The 25,170-nt window shown below is 43.4% G+C and overlaps 1 protein-coding gene across 2 annotated transcripts in view; it reads left to right on the top strand.

Moving 5' to 3' along the window:
- The first annotated feature begins 269 nt into the window (after positions 1-269).
- Positions 270-25,170, top strand: part of LOC117367044 (probable E3 ubiquitin-protein ligase HERC6) — a 139,247-nt gene continuing 114,346 nt past the window's right edge. The window contains exons 1-4 of one of the 2 annotated variants that reach the window (XM_033959258.1): positions 270-585; positions 5,502-5,661; positions 20,804-20,880; positions 24,431-24,658. In XM_033959258.1, the coding sequence (XP_033815149.1) occupies positions 369-585; positions 5,502-5,661; positions 20,804-20,880; positions 24,431-24,658 (682 nt within the window). In that variant the 5' untranslated portion in view covers positions 270-368. The remainder of the gene's footprint in view (positions 586-5,501; positions 5,662-20,803; positions 20,881-24,430; positions 24,659-25,170) is intronic. The other variant, XM_033959251.1, reaches the window with a different exon arrangement.

Raw genomic sequence — 25,170 nt, 5'->3', positions numbered from 1 at the left:
TCCCTGTATCAATTATTATGTTGCCACGTTCCTATTATAGATGTAACTGTGCGACCCTGTCTCGGATTCTGGTAAGGGCTAGCAGCACGGAAGTACTGTACTAAAGTTACTTTAGGAGGGTGGCAAAGAAGAAGGACTGTGAGCAATAAGTGCCAATCAAACGGAAAGATTTAATAGGTGAAACCGGTCATCGAATTATGTACGACGAAACCGAATCCAATCGATTTGGAGCGCGTTAAGTGGCTGGGGACAGAGAGGAGGGCTCTGCTCGCTCAGTCATACTAAGCAAGGGGAAGGATTTAGGAGGAGAGTGGCATTGTGCGGGGAAAGCTCTTTGGGAGCAGTTGGAGCCTTTTCACTTGTCTCTGATGTATTGGTGGGGATCGGGCTGGCCGGGGCTGGCCGATGAGCCCCCGGGGGAGGCTGTGGGGTTGCGCCAATTGCCGCACGGGGAGCGGGTGCGGGAGGTAGCGTGCGGTAGCGGACACTGCCTCTTTCTGTTGGAGGATGGTACTGTAACCTCCTGCGGCCACAATCGGCGAGGACAGCTGGGCAGGAGAAGCCAGGACGGCGGAGCCCAGCGAGGTGAGCCGAACAACCGCAAAGTCCCTCCGCCCCCCCTCCAGACCTGGGGAGTGAGGGCGGAAGCCTCCGCTCACAGATGGCGGAAGTATCCGAGCCGCAGGGCTGAGTGTCAGACTGAATTGGATAAGTTGATAATACAGTACTTGTTTTCATGTTATATTGTGCTGTATTGTATAGCATTATTATTGAATGTGTCTGTTGTGATAAATTCCAAGCTTTAGAAAATTTTTTCTATGTTACACCTGGTGTTACTGCTTATACTTTAGCTATAGACCTCAGAAACACCCCTCCTCCCTCCCATAAAGGTTATGATTCATAAAGGGGAGACTCGTGTGTAACCTCCTCATTGGTCAAGGCTTAAATTTTAATAGCTGATACTCAATGCTTTTATATTGATTTTGAACGCTTTTTATACTTTTAAAACCGACTAATGAAGCATATGTACTTATCTTCAAAAGCGTTGTCTATGTCTAAAGTATAAGCAGTAACACCAGATAAGGATCCAAAGGTGTAACATAGAAAAAATTTTCTAAAGCTTGGAATCTTGGAATTAAATTTTGGGATTTAAGTTACACGGTGATAATTCCAGGAATAAGACTATAAATAGTGCCGTATAAGTCTGTTTGTGATAAGGCTCGTTGTGGGGATGTAGTGTGATGTTGAACTGTATGTCTAAAATAAGGTTTGTGAGAACTGAAAAGATTTATACTATTATTAAATGGGGAAGGATGCAGACCCCTAGGGTTGACTAGGATGAAACTCCACCGGTGATGGGATGGTGCAAGCCCTCGGTAGATGGCGCGACGGTGCGGGCACACCTTGTAATTGAGGAGGGGAGCGATAGCGGGAGCCTCGGCTCATGGGGGCTGAGATCTACCGAGGGATTCAGGAGGTGTGTCTTCCGCAGAGCTGATTTGCCTCTCTTCCTAACTCGCAGTTTCGTTTCGTTTCCTTTCCAGAGTTCTACGCACTTTCAGTTTCGTTTATGCGTCCTGTGCCATAACTTATCTTCTGTTGGTTTAAATACGCTTTTATTCCTTATCGGAATGACATGTTGACTCCAGCAGTATTGTAATTCAGGGAGAACACTTCAGCCATACTAGTAAAATTCTTGCGTTTTGCGCCTTTTGCCCTATGGAAAATATTATGATATCTAGCGTTTAAAAAGAAGTTTCGTGTCTTTTTTTTTTTTTTTAAATTATTATTAAAACGATTATGGTGTTGCTTTGCTGGTTCTGTCTCTCTGGACACTGTTTTATAATCTGTAAGACTGAAATTTTGTGGGAAAACGTGGTATATGGAAGCCAAGTGCTTTTTAAGCCAGGTGACATATCTTAAGAGGAGGTCACCCGTGTCTTTCCTTTCTTTTTTTCCCCCCAAATATTTATTGAATCTAAAATTGTTACAATACAAAAGATTCATTAATATAAAGAAAACAAATATATGCATACTTTTATATAGTAAAGTACCAAAAATTAAATAAAGAAAATTGTTCCTGAATTGAGAATTGTCCATTTTCTGATTTTTAAATAGTAATTTAAAGAGTTATAAGAAAGGTTGTCTTTTTACTTTTTTGTAAAACTCAATTCCACCACATGAGCAATGATAAATAGATATTGTTTCCAGTTATTAAGTTTTTAAAGTTATAGAAATAAGATGTGTAATAAGATCGCTCTTATTACACATGTGAGAGATGTGTAATAAGAGCCAATGACTTATACATTGTGTCCAGGGGAAAGGAGCCCTTGAATGTAAGAATAGTTTGCATTGTATTTTAGACCATATGTCGGTCCAGAAAATTTGAAGATTGCCACAATAATAAATTTGATGCATAAAAGTACCAACTTCCTTGCAACATGACCAACATAAGTCAATATTTGCAGAGTTACATAACTTGGCTTTCCTCAGTATCCATAATGTACAAAATAACAATTGCGTAATAGCAGAGGAGCAAGAAGATCTGGGACCTCATGACCAAAATATGTTACAGTGATGAGGAGAAAAAGTTGATTCTGGGTTTTTTTTCCAAACTTTTTGAGTGCTGATACAGAAGTTTCTTTTCAATAGCTGTAAAGTTTTATAAATGCAAGATGCTAGGTGAGAGGATATATTATATTTCAGAAAATAAAGAGTCAAGTAAACTTGCATTATGTGTTTTAGGTAAATCTTGGGTTAGTAGCATTAGAGAAAGTTGATGCCATTTAAAAAAACAGAGAATAGGGTAGGTGAAATTTGTCTCTAAACTGGTCAAAGGTTTTTAAAGTGCTATTAGTTCATAATTGACTAAAATACCATATGTTACACTTTTTCCATATAGACCAATTAATTGAAACATAGAAAAAAGCAGCAGAAAAGGGCTATAGCCCACCAAGTCTGCCCATTCCAAGTATCCCCTCCCCTGAATTTACTCCCTTAAAGATCCCACGTGAGTATCCCATTTTCTCTTAAAATCCGTCACGCTGCTGGCCTTTATCACCTGGAGTGGGAGTCTGTTCCAATGATCCACTACTCTTTTGGTGAAGAAGTACTTCCTGGAGTCGCCATGAAACTTCCCTCCCCTGATCTTCAGCGGATGCCCTCCGGTGGTCGAGGGTCCCATGAGCCAGAAGATATCATCTTCTGACTCGATGCGTCCCGTGATGTACTTATGTTTCAATCATATCTCCCCGTTCTCTTCTTTCCTCAAGTGAGTACAGCCGCAATTTTTTAAATCTTTCTTCATACGTGAGATCCTTGAGCCCCAAGACCATCCTGGTGGCTGTTCGCTGAACCGACTCGATCCTCAGCATGTCCTTTCGGTAGTGTGGTCTCCAAAACTGAACACAGTACTCCAAGTGAGGCCTCACCATGGCTCTGTACAACGGCATCATAACTTCAGGTCTCCTGCTGATGAAACCTCTGCGGATACACCCCATCATTTGTCTTGCCCTGGAGGAAGCCTTCTCCACTTGATTGGCAACCTTCATGTCCTCACTAATGATCACCCCTAGGTCGCGTTCCGCCGTGGTCCTAACCAAGGTCTCACCATTTAGTACATAAGTTCTACGCGGGTTTCTCTTACCCAGGTGCAATTTGATTTTTATAAATTAGAATAGATGAATTATTCCAAATGATCATGTCATGGAAGTGTCTGAAGGATCAGGTAGACATTTACTCAAATATGTAAAAGAAAAATTGTAGCAGGTACAGTATAATCTCGTTATAACGGACTCGCTTATAACGGAACCTCGCCTATAGGGGACGAGGTCTGCTGGTCCTAGCCGAGCGCCATTATAAATGTACAGAAAATCATCGGATATAGCAGACTTGCATATAATGGACTTTCGGATATAACAGACAACTATTTTGGTTCCCAGAGCCGCTTTTAGCTGTAGTTTTATTCGACTATAACGGACATGCAGGCTCCACCTACAAGGCATGTGGCATGCCGGTTATATAGTATCAAAATGCAACCCAGAAAAAAAATGACAGAATATTTTCTTTCCAGTACAGTATTCTGGGTTGCAATCATTTTGTGCCATACCAATGTTTTGTTGAGTTTGTTGAGTTTTGTTATTGATGTTGTGCGGTGACTGTTATTCATTGATTTACATTGTTTCAAGTTGCCCTAAATAAAATTTATAAAAAATGCATCTCTGGATATAACGGACTCTGGATATAACGGACTGTTTTTCCAGGTCCCTTGAAGTTGTTATAATGAGACTAGTGTTTAAGCCCGTTACATTAACGGGTGCTAGAATATGTCTGTCTGTCTTTCTTTCTTACTTTCTGTGTCTCTCTCTCTGCCCCTGTCTCTCTCCCTCCCACTGTCTGTCCTTCTTTCTTTCTGGTTCTCTCTCTGGCATCCTGTCTGTCTTTTCTCTCTTTCTCTCTTTCCCTGCTGTCTTTCTGTGTGTCTGTCTTTCTGTCTCTCCATGGCCCCCTTCTGTCTCCCCTACCCCCAAAACAAACCAAGATTGCTCCCAGGCCCCCTTTCCCTCTTTGTCCCCTCCACTTCCCTGTGCAGCAGCAGCAGCATTTCTCTCCCGCCCTTCCCTTTGCAGCAGCAGCAGCAGCATTTCTCTCCCGCCCTTCCCTGTGCTCTGTTAGTGTGCTGGAGCAAAAAAAAAAGTTTGTGGGACACTGCACTATGCTCTACTATGCATTGTTTGAATATTTTTTACTGCTGTAATGTTTGTTGCCTGTGTTCATCTTATTATTCATCTTATTGCTGTACACCAACTATAGGTGACCTTTTTGGGATTTTTTATTTTTTAAAGGTGGGATTAGGACTCTGACATAGGGCATCCCTGATTCTCACCTGGCTTTTAGGAAGATTTTACAAATGTGATGGTAGTGTGCCCTTGGGGGTATGTTTTAGTCAGTGGTCTCAAACTCAAACCCTTTGCAGTGCCACATTTTGGATTTGTAGGTACTTGGAGGGACTCAGAAAAAAATAGTTAATGTCTTATTAAAGAAATGACAATTTTGTATGAGATAAAACTTTTTATAGTTTATAAATCTTTTGGCTAAGTCTTAATAATAATATTGTAATTTATAGCTAGAGAGACATATGATCAAGAAACTGTTTTATTTTACTTTTGTGATTATGATAAACATACCGAGGGCCTCAAAATAGTACTTGGCGGGCCGCATGTGGCCCCCAGGCCGCGAGTTTGAGATCACTGGTTTTAGTTTAGCTAACACAAAATCCAGCAAAAAAATTTCATGTTCTCAAATATGATTTAATGTAGGTAGAGCTGTAAGTCTAATTATTAAAATGTTTGTGGACAGTAGAGGGTTTATATACATGAAAATGATATAAAATCACCATATATTCCTAAAAAGGCAATAGTGCTGCCAAGTAGTTCTTAATCATGATAACTCATAATCTAAATCGATATGCTCCATATTTTTTTTTTTAATCTTCCCGACAGGCCAAATTCAAGCATTGGAAGCACAGAGCATTATTCATGTGAGCTGTGGGAAAGAGCATTCGCTTGCTGTGTGCAGCCGAGGATGCGTCTTCAGCTGGGGAGCCGGCTCTGAAGGTCAGCTGGGAACGGGACAGTTTAAGGAACAGAGCTTAATCCCAAAGTAAGTGTGTTCAGCCAGGCTTTGCTTACGATTCTGCACTCAAAAAAAAATCACAATAAATGAGGAGTATTATAGAGCACTGTTCTTCACTGTTCTTCATCCGCTGGTCTGTGGACCGGTGCCGGTCCACAAAAATATCTTGTTGGTCCGAAGGATTCGGGTCCCCGCCGCAACGAAAGGTGCCAGCGTCAGCTGACTTGCAACTTCCTGTTGCCGTCACTGTGCCGGGACTCCTGCTGCGTATGCTTCCTGCCTTTGTCTCCGCACCTCCAGACCAGCAGCGGCAGCTCTGTGTGCTTTTAACTTCGGCACAGAGTTGACCCTAAGCAGTAGTTTAGCTGCAGTTTCATGAGGCAGCCTCGGGGCCTTTGCTATGCCAGCCCACATCGCATCATCGAAGTGGGCCGGCCTAGCAAAGGCCCCGAGGCTTCCTCATGAAACTGCAGCTAAACTACTGCTTAGGGGCAGCTCTGTGCCGAAGTTAAAAGCACACAGAGCTGCTGCTAGCCTAAAGACTCTTGGGCTGCTGAAGGAGGGCAAAGAGCAGGTGTCCTGGAGGTCTCCCTTCCTCTCACCTTTGCAGGTCCCTTTTTTCCACTTTTTTTTTTCTTCAAACAGCAACGGGCCCCGGCATTGACATCAAGTAAGTTACACTGTTCCTTGCAAGCGGTTCTGCTCGGCCAAAGCTTCCCCTCTGACATGAGCCACCCTCAGGGAAAAGAAAGTGATCCGCAAAGGTGAGGAGATGGGGGGCAGATGATGGAAGTGGGGGGGGGGGATAGAGAGAAGGGGGCAGATGATGGAAGTGAGGAGAGGAGAGAGAGAGAGAGAAGGGGGCAGATTAGAGAATGACACGATGACAAAATTCATCACCATTCCCGTCCCCGCGGATAACCGCGGGAAATAATCCCATGTCATTTTCTAGTGTCTATTTCAACCTCAGTCCTTCTACACCAGCATTCTTCAAAGCAAAGCTTGTGGGTCAGTGGTTGTGGCCATTCATACTCTGATTCTTCCCTCTCTCTTTAAAGAATGACATGAAGATGGTTTCCCGTGGTTATCCACGGGAACGGTGATGAATTTTGTCACTGTGTCATTCTCTAGGGCAGATGATGGAAGTGAGAAGAAGGGAGAGAGAGCAGAAGGCAGATGGGAGGGGAGAGCAGATGCTGAATGGAAATGGGGAAAGAACACATACTGGATGGAAGGAGGAGATAAATAAAGGGGGAAGAAAATAGTTAGTAAGATAATGGAGGGGTGAGGGAAAGGGGTGACAAGCTGTGGGTAGACACAGTGAAAAGAGGGAACCATGACTAAATAGTAAGAAAGAATTTAATTTAGATGGAGGCAGAAAATAGAGAAGGAAGACCAGAGAAGAAAAGGAAATGGAAGAGAGAGGAGAGAACGATATCAGATCTGAGTAGAGGAAATGAGAAGAGAGAGATACTAAAAACCACAGTGGGGAGGGAAGAAGAAAGATGCCAGACCATGAGGGGAACAGAAGGAAGATGATGGATGCCAGACCAAATTGAGGGGGGGCAGGAGGAGAGATGGCAGGGAAAGATAGACAATGAATAGAAGGGGCAGATGCTGGACTGAAGAGACAGAGGGCAGACGCTGGATGGAAGAGAGTGAAAAGACAATGAAAGCAGAAACCAGAGACAACAAAAGGTAGAAAAAAATAATTTTATTTCTATCTTGTGATTAGAATATATCAGATTTGAAATATGTATCTTGCTAGAGCTGATGTTAGACATAACTTGGGAATGCAAAGCCCAGGCATTGCTTCTTTAGCTTCCAACTGGCTTAGGGCTCTCTCTGACCAGGGGGCAGTTGCCCTAGTTCCACTCCCCTAACACCATTCCTGCCATGTGTGACTGGTATTCTGTTACATGATATTTGTGTAGCATTCTGTAATAATTTGGCTTATTCAGTTTTCTTGATAGTAGAGGGGATCACCTATGCCCATCCTGGCCCCTTCTATCTCAACATGTCCTTTAAGCAGATTGTCTTGACCTTCTTCCCTGTACCATTTTTTTTTCATTGCCATAATTGTACCCATCTTTGCTGACTGTACCATCCTTCGCCGATTGCACCACTGCTCGCTGATTATTCTATTTTTTCTCTCTGTTTGTACCATTTTTTTTCTCTGCCACCTATTTTCTCTGATTGTAACATTGTACCATTTTCGCTGATTGTCCAGCCCTTCTTCGTTGTAAACCGCCTCGAACTACTATGGCTTTGGCGGTATATAAGAAATAAAATTATTATTATTATTATTATATATGTGAAGGGAAGGGGAGACAGGGGTTTTGTTGATCTTTGCCCTGTATTATTTGTATTTATAAAATGACAATTGTATAGAATATTGTTTCTTTTTATACTTTAATAAAATATGTTCAATATAAAATCATAACTATTTGAGGCTTGTGCGGATGGGATCAGATGATTTGTGGGACCGAGCTCACGGGGACAGGGCGGCGATAGTTGTGGTTTTTAAAAAAAAATTCAGTCTTAATAGTTTGCCGGTCCACAAAATAATTATTTTATTTCCGCCGGTCCATAGGTATAAAAAGGTTGAAGAACACTGTTATAAAGCATGGAAATCCATGGTGCATAAAGGGAAGCCTTAGAGAGCAATCAGGGGGTAAACTGACAGTTGGATATGGGCTTCAAGATTTTGTGTAAATTTTCAGGCTTTGTAAGTGAGAGAGACTCAATGGCAGGGGTGCTCGCAGAACGTTTTTTTGTTGGGAGGGCAAGGTCCTCTCCTAACCCCACCCATGCTCCACCCTCTGCTTCAACATTAACTTGCTTACTCAAGTAAATTAACCTTCTAACCAGCTTTATTTTTTCTTCTGAGCCTCAGTAGCATCACTCCACCGCTCAAACTTTCATAGCATCAAGCTTTACGTGTCAAATCATCACTGGCTCCATCTTGTTTTATATTTAACTTAATAGTAATTTATTTTGCACTTTAAAAAAAAATCTTTATTCATTTTCAATCGAAAAATGGTGCATACAAGAATTCATATAAGTTATTTGAAAAAAACAGCACTTGCATCTATCAATAAAATACATGAGAATCATTTTCACCTCCCTCCCCCCTGATTTCAGTATATTCAAAAAACCATATAATAATACTTTTAAATCGTTAATAGACTAGTCCCATCAGTGTTCCCGCTAAGCTGCGCTGGCGTGTGCTGGCGCACAAAATATTAGGACGCAGCGCACAAGTTTCTCGTCACAGCGCAGGACCGGCAAGATTGACTCATTTGAACTTCTGCAAGATCAGCATCGGAAGCGTGCGCTGGGCCGGAGAGATCTTGGGGAGCCTCAGACAGTGGCTTTCTCCCCTCTCTGCAGCTCTCCTTTACTTCCCAGCGCAGCGATTCACGAAGGCAGCCTCGGGGCTTTTGCTGAGTTGCGGCTGCCTCTGATGATGCAACTTCCTCTTTCCTCAGAGGCGGCGCGACACAACAAAGGACCCGAGGCTGCCTTCGTGAATCGCTGCGCTGGGAAGTAAGAAGAGCTGCTGGGAGGGGAGAAAACCACTATCAGTCTGGGAAACTGCTGGGCAGGGGAAAAAAGGGACAGCTGCTACTGGAAAGGGAGAAGGAGAGATGCTTCTGGGAGGGGAGGAGGGAAAGGAATCTGGGAAGCTGCTGGGCCAGGAAAAAAAAGGGACAGCTGCTACTGGAGAGGGAGAAGGAGAAGGAGAGATGCATCTGGGAGGGGAGGAGGGAAAGGAATCTGGGAAGCTGCTGGGCCAGGAAAAAAAAGGACAGCTGCTACTGGAGAGGGAGAAGAAGGAGAGATGCTTCTGGGAGGGGAGGAGGGAAAGGAATCTGGGAAGCTGCTGGGCCAGGAAAAAAAGGGACAGCTGCTACTGGATAAGGAGAAGAAGGAGAGATGCTTCTGGGAGGGGAGGAAGGGAAGAGAGTTACTGCTGGACAGGAGGCTGGGAGAAAGAAAGAAAGGGGGCAGGCAGGGAAACAGAAGGAAAGAAGAGAAACAGAAAAAAAGAAAGAAAGGTCAGGGAGAGAGGAAGAAAAAGTTGGGGGAGGGAATGAGGTGTGGAGGAGAGAAAGCATACAGGCTGATAGAAGGGAAGAAAGATTGGATGCACAGTCAGAAGAAGAAAGTGCAACCAGAAATCACCAGACAAGGTAGGAAAAATGATTTTATTTTAAATTTAGCAAAGTGGAGGCAGTATTACCACAGTTTTCAAAGGAATTTGCCCAAATAACTTAATAGTTAACTGGGTAAATTCCCAGAGATGAAAACTTCCCTTCACTTACTATGCACAGTTCTGAATTTATATCTGCTGTCTATATTTTACAATATGGTCCCCTTTTACTAAACCGCAATAGTGGTTTTTAGCGCAGGGAGCCTATGAGCGTCAAGAGCAGTGCTGGGCATTCAGCGCAGCTCCCTGCGCTAAAAACTGCTATTGTGGTTTAATAAAAAGGATGGAGGGTATATTTGTCTATTTTTGTATGCTATAAAAACCAAATACAGAGAGAGACTGAGAGCTGTTGACGAAGAGCTACGTGTGTGTCTTTCTTCCATTCCAGCCAGAATATCAGCTTTGTGTTCAGCCAAACAGGCCCAGGTTTCGCACTGAATAAAGTATTTTATAATTTTTATAATTTTTATTTCATAATAAAGTAATTATAAAATACTTTCTTTGTGTTTATTTGATTCCTATTCAAGAGAATTACTTTATATATAGTCAATATAGGCAGAGAGTTAAATTTTTTAACATTTTCTAATGGTGGTGTGCCTCGTGATTTTTTTCATGAAACAAGTGTGCCTTTGCCCAAAAGGTTGAAAAACACTGGTCTAGAAATTGAAAGCATCAAACGTATTGTCTTCTGGACTGTTTTTAATTTACAGTTTACACATATGGATGTAACAGACATAACTACATTTGTTGTAAAACATTTATTAAGATATCATTTCATCCCTACAATTTCTGTGTTCTTAAAAATATTATTTAACGTTATTTAATTTAGCGTGTAGGCCTAAAATTCCTTTGAATACCTCGTCCTCATGTATCAGCAACTTTGACAACATATTTATTTGGCTCATAACTTGCTGGCTCCCGATATTTTTAGCTCACAGTGAAAAAAGTTTGCTCACAACACCCGCCCGCTTAGAGGGAACACTGGGACTCCCTATATACTATCCCTCTCCCTTCCTGGATGTGTAAATTAGAACCCGAAGTTTGATCTGGGAAGGTGTGCCCCAACATGTTTCGCACAAGCTTTCTCAAGGGTCCCTCCTACAAGCAAAACATTTATATCGGTCCTTTATTCTATATTTCCCCACCCTCTAAGTCACAAGCACAGTATAGACTGAATTTTATATAAGCTGGATTTAAATAAAGCACTATACTCTACCGAAGCCACCAATGTCATCAGAGTTGCTAGATTTTCAGAGCAAGATAGCATTGTCTTTAATGACACTTAAATATGTTAATTTGAAACAAACAGCTGATATCCCCTGCACACCATTGGGTAGAGCTATCAAAACAATGAAGTCCACTCTACCTCAGCATTTAAACCTCTAGGTTAGGGGTGGGCAAATCTGGTTCTCGAGGGCCAGAACTTAGTCGGGTTTTCAGGATGTCCCCAATGAATATGCATGAGATCTATTTGCATGCACTGCTTTCAATGCATATTCATTGGGGACATCCTCAAAACCCGACAGGATTCCGGCCCTCAAGGACCGAAGTTGCCCATCCCTGCTCTAGGTTCTACTGTATCTAAATGGTATATCCACCATATTATTGAGCAGCTTAAACAGGGGTGGGTGGGAGGAAATTTGGAGAGAGCTTTAAATTTTAAAAGAACAGCAGTGGATATACTGTTTAGATACAATAGAACCTAGAGGTTTAAATGTTGAGGTAGAGTGGACCTCATTGTTTGTAATGGGGGGGACCCTTGAGAAAGCTTGTGAGAAACATTTTGGGTCCAACCTTCCCGGGTCGAACTGAATGAGAGAAACGTTCAAGAAGTGATTTGCCTTGAAGTTTAAAAAAAAAAAAAAAAAAGCTTATTTAATATTCAGTGGTATGCAATGGCATGTAAATGAGACATATTAATGATTGGTTTCGGGGTACTTCTTAATTTTCTGCTACTGAAATAGAATTTTCCTTAGCAACAGCAGCAAATGAATCCAGAGACCAATGGGATAGCACACATCTACCAGCAGGCGGAGATAGAGAAACTGATTAACAGGTGGTCCTATTAGCTGGCACTCCTCCTGTATCTCCAGTATGCTCTGTCTCCCAGCAGGTGATGGTCGCTATTCGAATAGGTCCTGGATTCTGGCTGTGACTGGAACTTTATTTTCTCCTGTTGCAGTTTCTTTTCAGTGAGACTGCCATTCTGTTTCTCCTGTTGAGGTTTTCTCTTCAGTGAGCTGACAGTGCTATTTCTCCTGTTGAGATTTTCTCTTCAGTGAGACAGGGCTGTCCAGCTGAATGGTGCCGGCTTAAGGGGTTACACCTGGGCCGCACCAGGTCCCTGCCTCACCCTCCCTCCATTGCTAGAGGGTCTGACTGGGTCTCGATTTTTTTATTCTTTCCCCTCTCTGTTAAAAAAAAAAAAAAGGGAGACCACAATTGCTACATTCTGCTCTGTTAGTGCTGCACATCCAGCTCTAACTGGCTTCAATCGGCCCTAACAACAAGCTTGTGAGTATGTATGTTTTTCACTGTTGTTTGAACTTCAGGTTCTGTTTGGGAGTCTTAGTACTGTGGGTTCGGTCAACATACGTTTAAGGAATGGATATTTTATTGAGGCTAAGTTTTATGACTAGAAATCCGTTGAGGGAGCCGGGACTTTCCCGCCCTTTGCATGCACGCACTTAGTTTCCTTGTTGGTTACAGCGCGGCAGTAGCAGTGCGATTTTATGCTCGCACTGGTTCTCCTCGTTGAGTTTCACTGCAGCAGTAGTAGTCCTGTTTATTCCGAGGCTCTCTTTCTTCGGTGTTTGTCACGGCCATGTGCAGCTGATTGTGCAGGTGCCGGTTTATAGCAGCGCGCATGAGATGATGTTTTTTCCCCCGAGTCTGATTTTCTTTCTACGCAGGCTGCGGCAGGGTAAATTTTGTGGGGCTTGAATCTGACTATGTTTTTAGGAGCGTTGATGCAGTGGCCACATCGCTTGGGTCTCCGGCGATGGTGGGAGAGCTGCAGCGTTCCGGTAGTTTATTTACAGCTGACTTGGTCAGGGTATGCTGTGGCTTCTCTCCTTTCCGGTTCAGACAAGTTGTACGTGTTTCACCAGCTTTGGGACAAGCTTGGGCAGATTTATATGTCTATGTCTGTGTTCCTGTTGTATTCCCTTGAAGGAAGCTGCTAGATTAATCTGACTCTGGGTTAGCACTCAAGGGGATTACCAGAGAGACTCTGACCTGTGCTAGATCACCCAGTCTCGGTTTGTCTCCGGACTGGGTCGACATAGGGCAACTCACAGCACAATGAGATCAGCAGTAAGATAGTGCCCTGTATTTCACACGGATATCTCATTGTCTCTCTTGGGGTCCCTGCAGCTTGAGCCTTTGTTGGTAACTGTCCTTCTTATTTGGGCCTCTGTGCTACGCTGCATGTGTCTGGTAGTGACATAGGATATATATGCCTAAAGGTAGTTCTAACAGTTTCCAAGTTCGGGCTGTCTCTATGGGCATAATAACACTTCGCATCTTCCTGCGGCCAGGACTCTCTTTCTATATTTCTGAGAGGGCCTGGACTTCAGATTTCCATGCTTATCATGCTGGTTTCTCCTGTCACCATCTTCTCATGGCACATGCTAGGCGGACCCCCCGACCAGACAGGAAGGGCTGTGCAGTTACCTATTCTATCAAACCCGCGGAGGAGCGCGCGCTATGTGGAAGGTGACATACATAGATGGATCAGAAACTGGTTGGAGGGTAGAAAACAAAGGGTAGGACTGAAGGGTCACTACTCCGACTGGAGGAGGGTCACGAGTGGCGTCCCGCAGGGCTCGGTGCTCGGGCCGCTACTATTTAATATCTTCATAAATGATCTAGAAACAGGGACGAAGTGCGAGATAATAAAATTTGCGGATGACACTAAACTATTTAATGGAGCTCGGACTACAGAGGAATGCGAAGAATTGCAAAGGGACTTGAACAAACTAGAAGATTGGGCGATGAGATGGCAGATGAAGTTCAACGTTGAGAAATGTAAGGTATTACATGTGGGGAGCAGAAACTCGAGGTACAACTATACAATGGGAGGGATATTATTAAATAAAAGTACCCAGGAAAGGGACTTGGGGGTATTGGTGGACATGACATTGAAGCCGACGGCACAGTGTGCAGCGGCCGCTAAGAGAGCGAATAGAATGCTTGGTATAATCAAAAAGGGTATTACAGCCAGAACGAAAGAGGTTATCCTGCCATTGTAACGGGCAATGGTGCGCCCGCATTTGGAGTACTGCGTCCAATATTGGTCGCCGTACCTTAAGAAGGATATGGCATTAGTCGAGAGGGTTCAGAGGAGAGCGACGCGTCTGATAAAAGGTATGGAAAACCTGTCATATGCTGAGAGATTGGAGAAGCTGGGTCTATTTTCCCTGGAGAAGAGAAGACTTAGAGGGGATATGATAGAGACTTATAAGATCATGAAGGGCATAGAGAGAGTGGAGAGGGACAGATTCTTCAAACTCTCGAATAATAAAAGAACAAGAGGGCACTCGGAAAAGTTGATAGGAGACAGATTCAAAACAAATACTAGGAAGTTCTTTTTTACCCAACGTGTGGTGGACACCTGGAATGCGCTTCCAGAGGACGTGATTGGGCAGAGTACGGTACTGGGCTTCAAGAAAGGATTAGACAAATTCCTACTGGAAAAGAAGATAGAGGGGTATAGATAGAAGATTACTGCACAGGTCCTGGACCTGCTGGGCCACCGCGTGAGCGGACTGCTGGGCACGATGGACCTCGGGTCTGACCCAGCAGAGGCATTTCTTATGTTCTTATGTTCCCCGAAGCTCTCATTAGCGATGTGAGCTTTGTCTGCTACCTGTTGTTTTCCACGGGGCGGTAGATGCAGCATCTTGATTGCGTCTAGTACGTATTCACTTTAAAGGACATATGTATTTCGCTCACGTTGCATGGAGTTAGTACTGTTTTCATGGTTCTAGTATACTCCTCTTTACATTGCAAAACTTGATTTTTTTCCTAGGAGAATTTCTTTCTTCTTACAGATCCTACAGTTGTCATCCTGCCGTTCTCTGACCTTCTGCACTTCATTCTGAGGGGATCTTGACTTCTTCCAATGACTCTTCAGGCTTTCTCATGAGGGAGAAGGCGCCATAATATCAGGTCAGGGGGCTGTGCACATTTTTCAGGATGCTTGCAATTTTGCATCCTTCTCCTTCCGGTTCGTTCTTGGAGTCTCTGTGTTTTGTGTTTCCCTTTTAAGTGTTACTGGTCCTCAGGGCACTTCTTGTAGTTTTTCGGGAACTAAGGGACGTTGTTCCACTTACTGCATGGTGCCCAAGACAGGGGCATTGGGCAGGCTGGATCCCATTCTGCTGAATTAGTTTCTCAGGGTTAAACATTTCTGCAGAAAAACTGGGAGAATATTTACATTTTCACTATGGACTCCGAATCGGCACTAGGTTTGCTTGCCTCTCTTGGAGCAGCGCTTTCGATTTTGGCACATGCCATTTCGCCTACCCAAGGCTTCATGAACATTTTAGAAAATGTGGGCAGTGGTAGCGTTTTGGCGCTACCAGGCGATTCACCTAATTTCTTCTTGACTGACTGCTTGATTCGGACGTCTTCCAATCGGGCCATTTGACCGACACGAAAAGGGTGGTTTCTTTTCCTCAGTTCTTTGGACGTGAATCTTCGAATTAGCACAGCGCTCTTTTCTCCTGTACTATTTATAGGTATATCGGGGAGATATTTTTATTCATATAGGAGAGAACTGTGTTTCTTCCCAGAGACTAGGGCGATGGGTCACAGTCTCTGGTTTGCATTCTTCTTCGGTCACCATGACCAAGAGTATGGGATTCTGTACAGGTTCTAGGATCCATGTTGCTGACTCCACTGGGAACTTCGGCTTGCTTTCCCATTATAATACTACAGCTGTCGCTTTTGTTCTGGTGGTTCCCGGTATCTCAGGGCTCCAATTTGGTAGGCTCCTCAAGCATTGTTCTGTATGTTTTGGTGGCTTGGCGAGATTTCTCTTTTCAAAGGCATGCCTCGGTCTTTGCTGGACTAGCTCATGGCCACCAAACATCCCGGGCTGTCGGGTTGGGGGGCTCAGTGCCTTCCATCCTCAGCTCCAGGAGTCTGGTCTTAAGAGGCAACTCAATACTTGTTCATTCTTCTACTCTGGAGCGTGGTCAGGCTACCGTTTCTGGAGCTTCAGAACATTCTTCCAGAATGACGCTGAAGGTCTTTTCAGTCAGTATTATGATGGGGGTATTTCTCTACAGCCTGGGCAGTAGGTAATGGCGGGTAAAGTTGTGGTTCTACTTCAATGGGTGGACTCTCATCTTCCTCTTCTGTTGGCAGATCATTTTATGGGTCAGGAAAAGAGTTTGGATAGACTTTCTCTCCGCGAAATCTGAGCATGGCGCAGTTACAGTATGTACGCTGTGTACGCTCTAGAAAGTGTAAATGTTAGTAATAGTGAAATCTTCTACATCCTGGATATTGAGAATTTTGGCTCAAGCGTTCCAGCTCTTTTTATGGAAGTGAGATCTGGAACTAGACCTCATGACCTCGTCTCAAAATTCTAAGCTTCCTAGCTTCTTCGGCGGACACAGGGAGTGGGAGTCAGAAGGGGTAGCAGCATGGCTTCTTTCTCACCTCTGGTTTCTCTTTTTTCAGTGTTTTCCCCTGGCTGATGATGGCTTGGATTTGCCATCTCAAGATCGCTTTCAGGGCACAGTATTTGTAGAATCTCTAGATTGGCTGCGCCATCCTTGCTATGAGGATCAGATGAGTCTTTCGGCAGCCGGACTGTTGAGTTTCCTGGTATCTCCGGATTTGCTCACCTAGGGTCCGATCAACATGGTTATTCGTACTACTTTGGTATTGCAACCTAGCTTTTGAAAAGTCATGGCTGACGTGTAAGGGTTCTGCGAAGCAGGTTGTTTCTTCTCTTATCCAGGCGATACATCAACCCCTCAACTCACCCTGCGGAACAGATTCCAGATTCTTCAGGAAAGAACTGCCGATGAGAAACAGGAGCAGGCCCAACACACAGCTCCATCTCCAGGTACAACTGACCGGCTCCCCCCAAAGAAGTGCAGAGTAATAGTCATCGGGGATTCCATGCTGAGGGGCACCGAGGGACCAATTTGCAGACCGGATATGCAATCTAGGGAGGTCTGCTGTCTGCCTGGAGCCAGGATACGAGATGTCACCGCCAATCTGGATAGACTACTCGTGTCCTGAGACCACTTTCCTATGCTTCTTGTCCACATAGGAACCAACGACACTGCCAGGAACACACTGGAGACCATCAGCAGAGACTTTAGAGCACTGGATGAGAGGCTGAAGCGGACAGGAGCGCAGGTGGTTTTCTCATCGATCCTCTCAGTTAGAGGCAGGGAAGAGCCAGAGATGAACGTATCCTGAGGATGAACGAGTGGCTACAGGGATGGTGCCGGGATATGAACTTCGGATTCCTAAACCATGGGGAAGCGCTACAAGGACTTCAGGGACCAGACAGACTCCATCTGACCAGTAGGGGTAAGAACGTCTTCAGACACCAACTAGCCCGCCTGCTTCACAGGGCTTTAAACTAGGTAAGTCGGGGGAGGGTACCCATTCACATATTAGTGCAGAAAGGAATTATCCTGATAAGGTGAGTCGAAACTCCGCTTCCATGTCCAAGGTAAGTACCCACATTGCAAACAGTTCTTTAGGAGTCACACCGACTCGGGTAGGATACGCCTCACAGGGACTTAGCAAACACAAGATATGGAGGGCCATGTATGTCAATGCACACAGTTTAGGTAACAAAATTCTAGAATTGGAGGCTGAAATAAGGAATGCCGACCTAGATGTGGTGGCAATATCTGAAACTTGGTTCACGGACTCACATGGGTGGGATATGGCTATACCAGGCTACAATCTACTTCGTCAGGACAGAGAGGGCAGGTTAGGAGGGGGGGTAGCTCTATACATTAAAGAGGACATCAAAACCACCAGGATCACAGATGTCAAGTACACCGGGGAGTCCCTCTGGGTAAACCTGGCAAGAGGCAGAGAAAAATGCCTGTATATAGGTGTGGTATACAGACCCCCAAGACAACTGGAAGACATGGACGCAGAATTAATTGAAGACATAGAGAATATCACTCTACGAGGAGAAGCTGTACTGTTAGGGGACTTCAATATGCCTGATGCAGACTGGAACTCATTTTCAGCGACAACCAACGGTAGCAGGAGGCTCTTAACCTCCATAAAGGGAGCACGTCTCAAACAAATGGTAACGGAGCCCACTAGGGCCCAGGCGATCCTCGACCTGGTACTCGCCAACGGGGAAAGCGTCTCAGAGGTCTCAGGAGATACGCTAGCCTCCAGCGACCATAACATAGTATGGTTGTATGGTTCAACCTTAGGAAAGGCTTCCCTAGATCAAACACGAAAACAAAGGTACTCAATTTCCACGAGCCATGTTGCTTGGAAAAAAAGTAATTTAGACACAGTGGCTGGCCAATGACGCTCTTACTTAGTCAATGGAGAACTTTGATCATACATGCCTCCTTGGAACGTAGACATTTTACTGATCTCGACACTGGGCCGGGTCAACGATTCACTTTGATCTGAGAATGCTTTTGGTTAACTCTTACACCTATGGCCTGGAGTAGATGCTTGAACCTGTAATTTGCGTTTTGCTTTGCTCCCTGTGCTCGGGGATTATTATGTTTCTGTTTCTATTCGGGGGGAATGGGGGGTGGGATTGTATTTGTGCTCAAATTTAAGTATTTTGTTATTTTTTGCCATGGATGTTTCTATGCAAGTTGAAAATGAATAAATATATTTAAACATAAAAAAAAATAAATAAATAAAAATTTAAAAGTACAAACTAAATTAAGTTAAATATAAAACAAGATGAAGCTAGTGACTATTTGATACGTAAAGCTTGCCACTATGAAAGATTATTGAGCGGTGGAGTGGTGCCGCTGAGGCTCGGAAGAAAAAATAAAATTGGTTAGAAGGTTAGTTTACTTGGAGTAAGCAAGTTAATATATGTTTGAGGGTCTCCCAAGTGTAGACTTTTATATTTAAAAAGAGAAGACTACCCTCAGCATTTCCCTTTTGTACTCTCCCACAGTGGTCCCCCACCACCACAGTGTCAAGCATCATTCCTTACCTCTGAACACCCCCTCTGCATCAAGATGCTCAGCATTTCTCTCCTTCCTTTCTTCCCCTCAGTCTTAGCACTTCTATCCCATCCTAACACCTCCTAATTCAACGTCTGTCCTCCCCTCTCTTTCCATTTGGAATATCTGCTTCCTCTTGTTTCGAGGCTCTTCCTCCTCGCCCCTTCTGTATCTAGCTACCCCTGACTGCCACCACTGCTACTTCTTCAGACTAACAGCAATGGTGGCAAAACAAAGATGAGGCCCCTCCGTCCATCCTCGCAGCTACCAGCTCTACCCAGGAACTGGAAGTTGTTGTAGGGAGGTGGGTCCAGCAGCCATGAGGATAAATGGAGCAGGCCAATAATGGCTTATTTGTTTTGTTGCTGTTAAGTCTGGAGAAAAAGTTGTTGAAATCCGCATTCAGTTTGTTGCAGTTTGAAAATATCTGTTCCAACACCCGGATCGCTCTAGCATCTGTGATGAACCATTGGTGGTTGGTCATGATGGACACTAGTCTGGAGAAGCAGCAGTGGGGGCTGGGTGTGGATGAGTAGGGCAAACTTTATTTGCCTGGCTCTAATTTTTTGGGGGTGCTCAATGGTATAACTTGTGTCAACGTAGTCCCAGCAGTACTCTGTGTGTGTGTGTGGGGGGGGGGGGGGACAGGGGGGAGGGAAGGGGAATAGCTAGTGAGGGTCAGCAGCCTGTCACCCTGACAGCCAATTAGTCTTGGCATTCTTCTTGTACCAGTAGTAAGATTATTTATAGTACAGTACATGTCTCACCCTCCCTCTCCTCTTCCTATATAGCTTTCCTGTTACAAGGAAGCTTGTATGAAGGGTGGGGTCACTGTTGGACTCATGAGCACAGTATGCACTGGGTCACTGGCCCTATGCCAGTTTTCTTTTCTTTGCTATTGCTAGTACTAGAGCAATGGGGTGGTTGCCACTCGCCACTGTCCAAAGTATACTCCTATTTTAAATTTTCCCAGCTTTTTGCTAAATCCTTTGTTGAAAAATAAATATAATAAACAATTTAACAAATCATACCACTTTCTTATCTTACTACACAAATTTGATGCCTAATTTCACTCCCCCTTACTCCCAATCCTGCAGCAGTATATTCAACCTATAGGTAGTCCAAATCCCACAGAGCCGCAGTTAGCAATACTTATTGTGATTTAGATATTCAACAACAGAGGAAAAGTGGCCTAAAATTTTCCAGCTTTTTGTGGATCGACAGTGTAACTCACTTGCTAATATTGTGACTTTGAGTGACGGGAATCAGGATATCTGCTTAATTAATCCGGTGTCTAGACCAGTGTTCTTCAACCTTTTTACACCTATGGACCGGCAGATATAAAATAATTATTTTGTGGATTGGCATCGGTCTGCAGATCGGCGAAGTACACTGAGCTAAGTCGTGGGCCATCTGGAAGCCTTCCCTCTGATGTTGCGACATCAGAGAGAAGGCTTTCAGTTCAGGCGCAGGACGTGTGTAGGAGCTGCTGTTTGTGGCTTTGTGCACTGAGTCAGTGAGGAAGAGGGAGCCGGCCCGAAGATAAGAACACTGTTTTGGGCCTGACGCACATGCCAGCCCTGTGGACCGGTAGGAAATTTCTGTGGACCGGCACTGGTCCATGGACCAGTGGTTGAAGAACACTGGTCTAGACAGCTGCTTTCTCCCAATTGTAATATTTTCTCAAATAGAACTGCTTTTGTTTACATTTTACCATAAAGTTAAATATTTTTTCATATGTTCTTACTTACAGGAAAATAGATGGTATTTTCAATGTGAAAGTAATACAAGTGGCATGTGGTCATTACCATTCCATTGCTCTTCTGAAAGGTAATAATCATTATTACTTTTAAGCGGTAAATCCTGATGGTTAAGATATTTACTTATGTTACTGAACCTCCTCTTCACTTGAGGCCTGAAATTCCTTCAAAAGAATGCATTAACTTCCTTTTACGTGACCTGCCCAAACAGTGCTTTTACAAGATAGGTCTCTTGTAAGCCCTAGAATGAATTCACTCAGGTAAGCAGTGTTCTGCGGATTGCCAATGAGCCAAATATTCACTAAGAAAATCACATAGACATCGTATATCTGGATTTCCAAAAAGCCTTCATGAGCGCCTACTAAGAAAACTGTGGAGCCACGGGGTGGTAGGGGACGTGCACAGATGGATCAGGAATTTGCTGGCGGACAGGAAACAGAGGGTAGGAGTAAAGGGACACTACTCTGACTGGAAAGGGGTCACAAGTGGTGTCCCACAGGGGTCAGTGTTGGGACTGCTGCTGTTCAATATATTCATAAATGACCTGGAAACAGGGACGAAATGCGAAGTTATAAAATTCGCAGACGACACAAAACTCTCCAATAGGGTCAGAACTGTTGAGGAATGCAAAGATCTACAAAGAGACCTGAACAAACTGAGCGAGTGGGCAGAAAGATGGCAGATGAGCTTCAATGTTGAGAAATGTAAAGTCTTGCATATAGGGAAAGGGATCCCGATGTACAGCTATACGATGGGAGGGAGGGTACTGGGGGAAGGCAACCTAGCAAAAGACTTGGGGGTATTGGTGGACAAAACAATGAAGCTGGCGGCGCAATATGCAGCGGCTTCAAAGAAGGCGAACAGAATGTTGGGCATTATCAAAAAGGGTATCGCTACCAGAACGAAGGAAGTTATCCTACCACTGTATCGAGCGATGGTGCACCCGCATCTGGAGTACTGCGTCCAATATTGGTCGCCATACCTTAAGAAGGATATGGTAATACTCGAGAGGGTCCAGAGAAAAGCGACTAGGATGATAAAGGGCATGGAAAACCTTTCATATGCTGAAAGACTGGAGAAGCTGGGGCTCTTTACCCTGGAAAAGCGGAGACTTAGAGGGGACATGATAGAGACTTATAAAATCATGAAAGGCATAGAGAAGGTGGATAGAGACAGATTCTTCAGACTAGCGGGGACAACAAAAACAAGAGGGCATTCAGAAAAATTGAAAGGAGACAGTTTCAAAACGAATGCTAGGAAGAAGTTCTTCACTCAGAGGGTGTGGACACCTGGAATGCGCTCCCAGAAGAGGTGATAGGACAGAGTACAATATTGGGTTTCAAAAAGGGATTGGATGACTTCCTGAAGGTGAAGAGGATTGAAGGATACAGATAGAGGGTAACTATACAGGACACTAAATGAATAGGGAATACACAATTTCGGTAAAGGATCACTTACAGGTCATGGACCTGGGGGGCCGCCGCGGGAGCGGACTGCTGGGCACGATGGACTCCTGGTCTGACCCGGCAGAGGCAATGCTTAAGTTTTTATGTTGAACAAACAAACCAAAAAAAACTGCAGACTTGGTACACGATGCAGGCAGACTTTATTATGACAAATGAATTTTTGATTAAAAACCTTTTACCAGGTAAGGGACCCAACACGGTCCGTGTTTCGGACAAACCTTCGTCAGGGGTCCACTTTTGATAAAAAGGAAAATTATCAAAAGAAAAAAGCCTTGGATAAATAGCTCTCTGGCGGTTTTTTCAGCGTGTCACCTATCGATAGCTATTTATCCAAGGCTTTTTTCTTTTGATAATTTTCCTTTTTATCAAAAGTGGACCCCTGACGAAGGTTTGTCCGAAACACGGACCGTGTTGGGTCCCTTACCTGGTAAAAGGTTTTTAATCAAAAATTCATTTGTCATAATAAAGTCTGCCTGCATCGTGTACCAAGTCTGCAGTTTTTTTTTGGTTTGTTTGTTCTGGATTGTCTTTCACTGCAGACAGTTGGACCTTGGTTTTTTCCTTTGTTTTGGTAAGTTCTTATGTTCACATCTCTCCTGTGTAAGGTGAAATAAAATGATCCATAATTCTGCATGGATTGTCTGCAACTTGCCCTATGCTTTTGTTTACACAGACAATTCTGCTGCTTGTACAATATTGTAGTGGTGTGGCTTCTCTTGTAAGGCTTAATGTTTGTCCTGCAATCACTGCTGAACCTTTCCATGTAATAACAGTTCTTATATACTGTCATGACATGATAGTCAGTCTGAAGAAGACAGACCATGTGACACCTTATCATAAACTACACTGGCTTCCAGTTGAGGCAAAAGTGATATTTAAATTTGGATGTATGTTATAAGGTGTCACATGGTCTAGCACCTAGTTATCTTGTGGATTATTTTATATTTGTGAATTCTAAACTATCACAGCGTGCCCTTGCTTATTGTCTTTCCAACTGCTAAAGGTTGTATATATAAAAAATATATTTTCAACGACAATTGTCATTTTAGGCTTCTACTTGGGATAAAGATTTAACCACCCCCCTTTTTTTTTTTTTTTTAAGTCACGTTAGCGGCTGCTGTGCAGCAAAAGACCTGAAGCTCTTTAAATCTATATAGGCTTCAGGGCACTTACTGCAGCGACAGCCACTAGCGCGGCTTTGTAAAAAAACGGGGGGGGGGGGGGGAGAGAGGGTAGTCATCTTATCAGGTCTTTAGGAAATTTAAAAAAATCTATTTATTTGTAAAATTTTGGAAGTTTGATACTTGTATTTCACTATGATTTTCAGTCCTCTTTTTTATCCTATAAACCGCTTAGAACTTTGAGGTGTTGCGGTATATAAATACATTTTTGTTATATTGGAATTTTTGTGTTTTTTTTTTAATAATTCTTTATTCATTGTATAATTTACATCAAGTACATCAACATTGGTATTAACATTTTAACATAGATATATCACTTTCTATTAATTATACAATTAATCTTATCAAATTAAATTTATCCCCTTCCCTCCCATCTTTTTTTTTTTTTTTTTTTTTTTTAGGTTTTTGGGGTTTTTTTATACATAGGATTTAACATTTAAACTCATTAAGAAGCATAAACTCTAAATCCTTCCTTTCCTTGATAAGTGACCTGAACAGCAGATTTCTTTCATATTGTTTTTTTCTACCCACCTATAACAGTAAGTGACTTACTGCATGCCTAATGGAATATTCCATCATTTATTCAATGGCAATATTAAGTAGGTTCAAGATGTAAGACAGTACTTCCTAAACCAGTCTTGTGGAGCCCACAGCCAGTTGAGTTTTTTAAGGATATCCACAAGGAAGGTATAGAGGATGTATTGCTAATATATAATAACTTCTCATGCGTTTCCTTTTAGATATCCTGATAAGGATATACTGCTGTGGACAGCTGTTGACCTAAAGGGATGACTTAAAATTTTATATATATATATATAATACGGTGTACAATATCTTATGGCTAAATAGAGTAAACATCCCCTTCAGTCGCTGTTAAGAAAAGTGCTTTTAACAGTGGCATTTGACAGAACGGAGTCCTGATTTATTGATTTCCCTTCTCCCCCTCCTTTTTTTTTTTTTTTTTGTGGCTCAGATGGAAGACTTTACTCATGGGGCCAGAACAAGAATGGACAGTTGGGCCTGGGTAAAGGATTTAGCTCTCAGGCTAGTCCTCAGCGAGTGACATCACTGGAAGGAATCCCCCTGGCTCAGGTCGCAGCAGGAGGGGCACACAGCTTAGCTCTGTCTCTGTCAGGAGCCGTGTTTGGTTGGGGTCGCAATAATGCAGGCCAGTTGGGATTCAATCATGTTGGCCAAAAAGGTAACTTGGTTGTTTGTTTGTTTTATAACAACTTTTTTAAAGTGACAGTTTTTTTTTGTGTGCATGTTTAAAAAAATACAACAAAAAACCCTCTTGTGTATGCAAAAAGCAGCATGCTATCCAATATGACGTTCATAAGAACATGAAAATGGTTCAGAGAGGTGTTAGTTTTAAAGAATTCATGCAAGTTATATTGATATTGACAGATGCCTTTGATGTGCTAGAGGGATACTTTCTGGGTGTCCATAAATTGTGAAATTGAGCACTCTTGTATAGAGATGCTATATATGTGCTAAGGAGTCTTCTAAAAAGAGGACATGTCCAGATAAATCCAGACGTCTGGTAACCCTATTAAGGAGTATCCCTAGCCATACTCTCTCTAAAGGATATTGCAGGATGTGATCCCCCTGATAGACCTTGTAATCCAGAACAGGCCTAAGAGCGGGATGGACTGAGTTTCCCTTCCGCCCCAACTTTCTTAAAGGGGGGGTTTTGGAGAACCTCTGGTGATA

This window comes from Geotrypetes seraphini, chromosome 1, assembly GCF_902459505.1.
Source record: "Geotrypetes seraphini chromosome 1, aGeoSer1.1, whole genome shotgun sequence".
Classification (NCBI taxonomy): Eukaryota; Metazoa; Chordata; class Amphibia; order Gymnophiona; family Dermophiidae; genus Geotrypetes; species Geotrypetes seraphini.
Note: the sequence above shows the minus strand (reverse complement) of the source record. Positions and strands in the feature narration are given on the sequence as shown.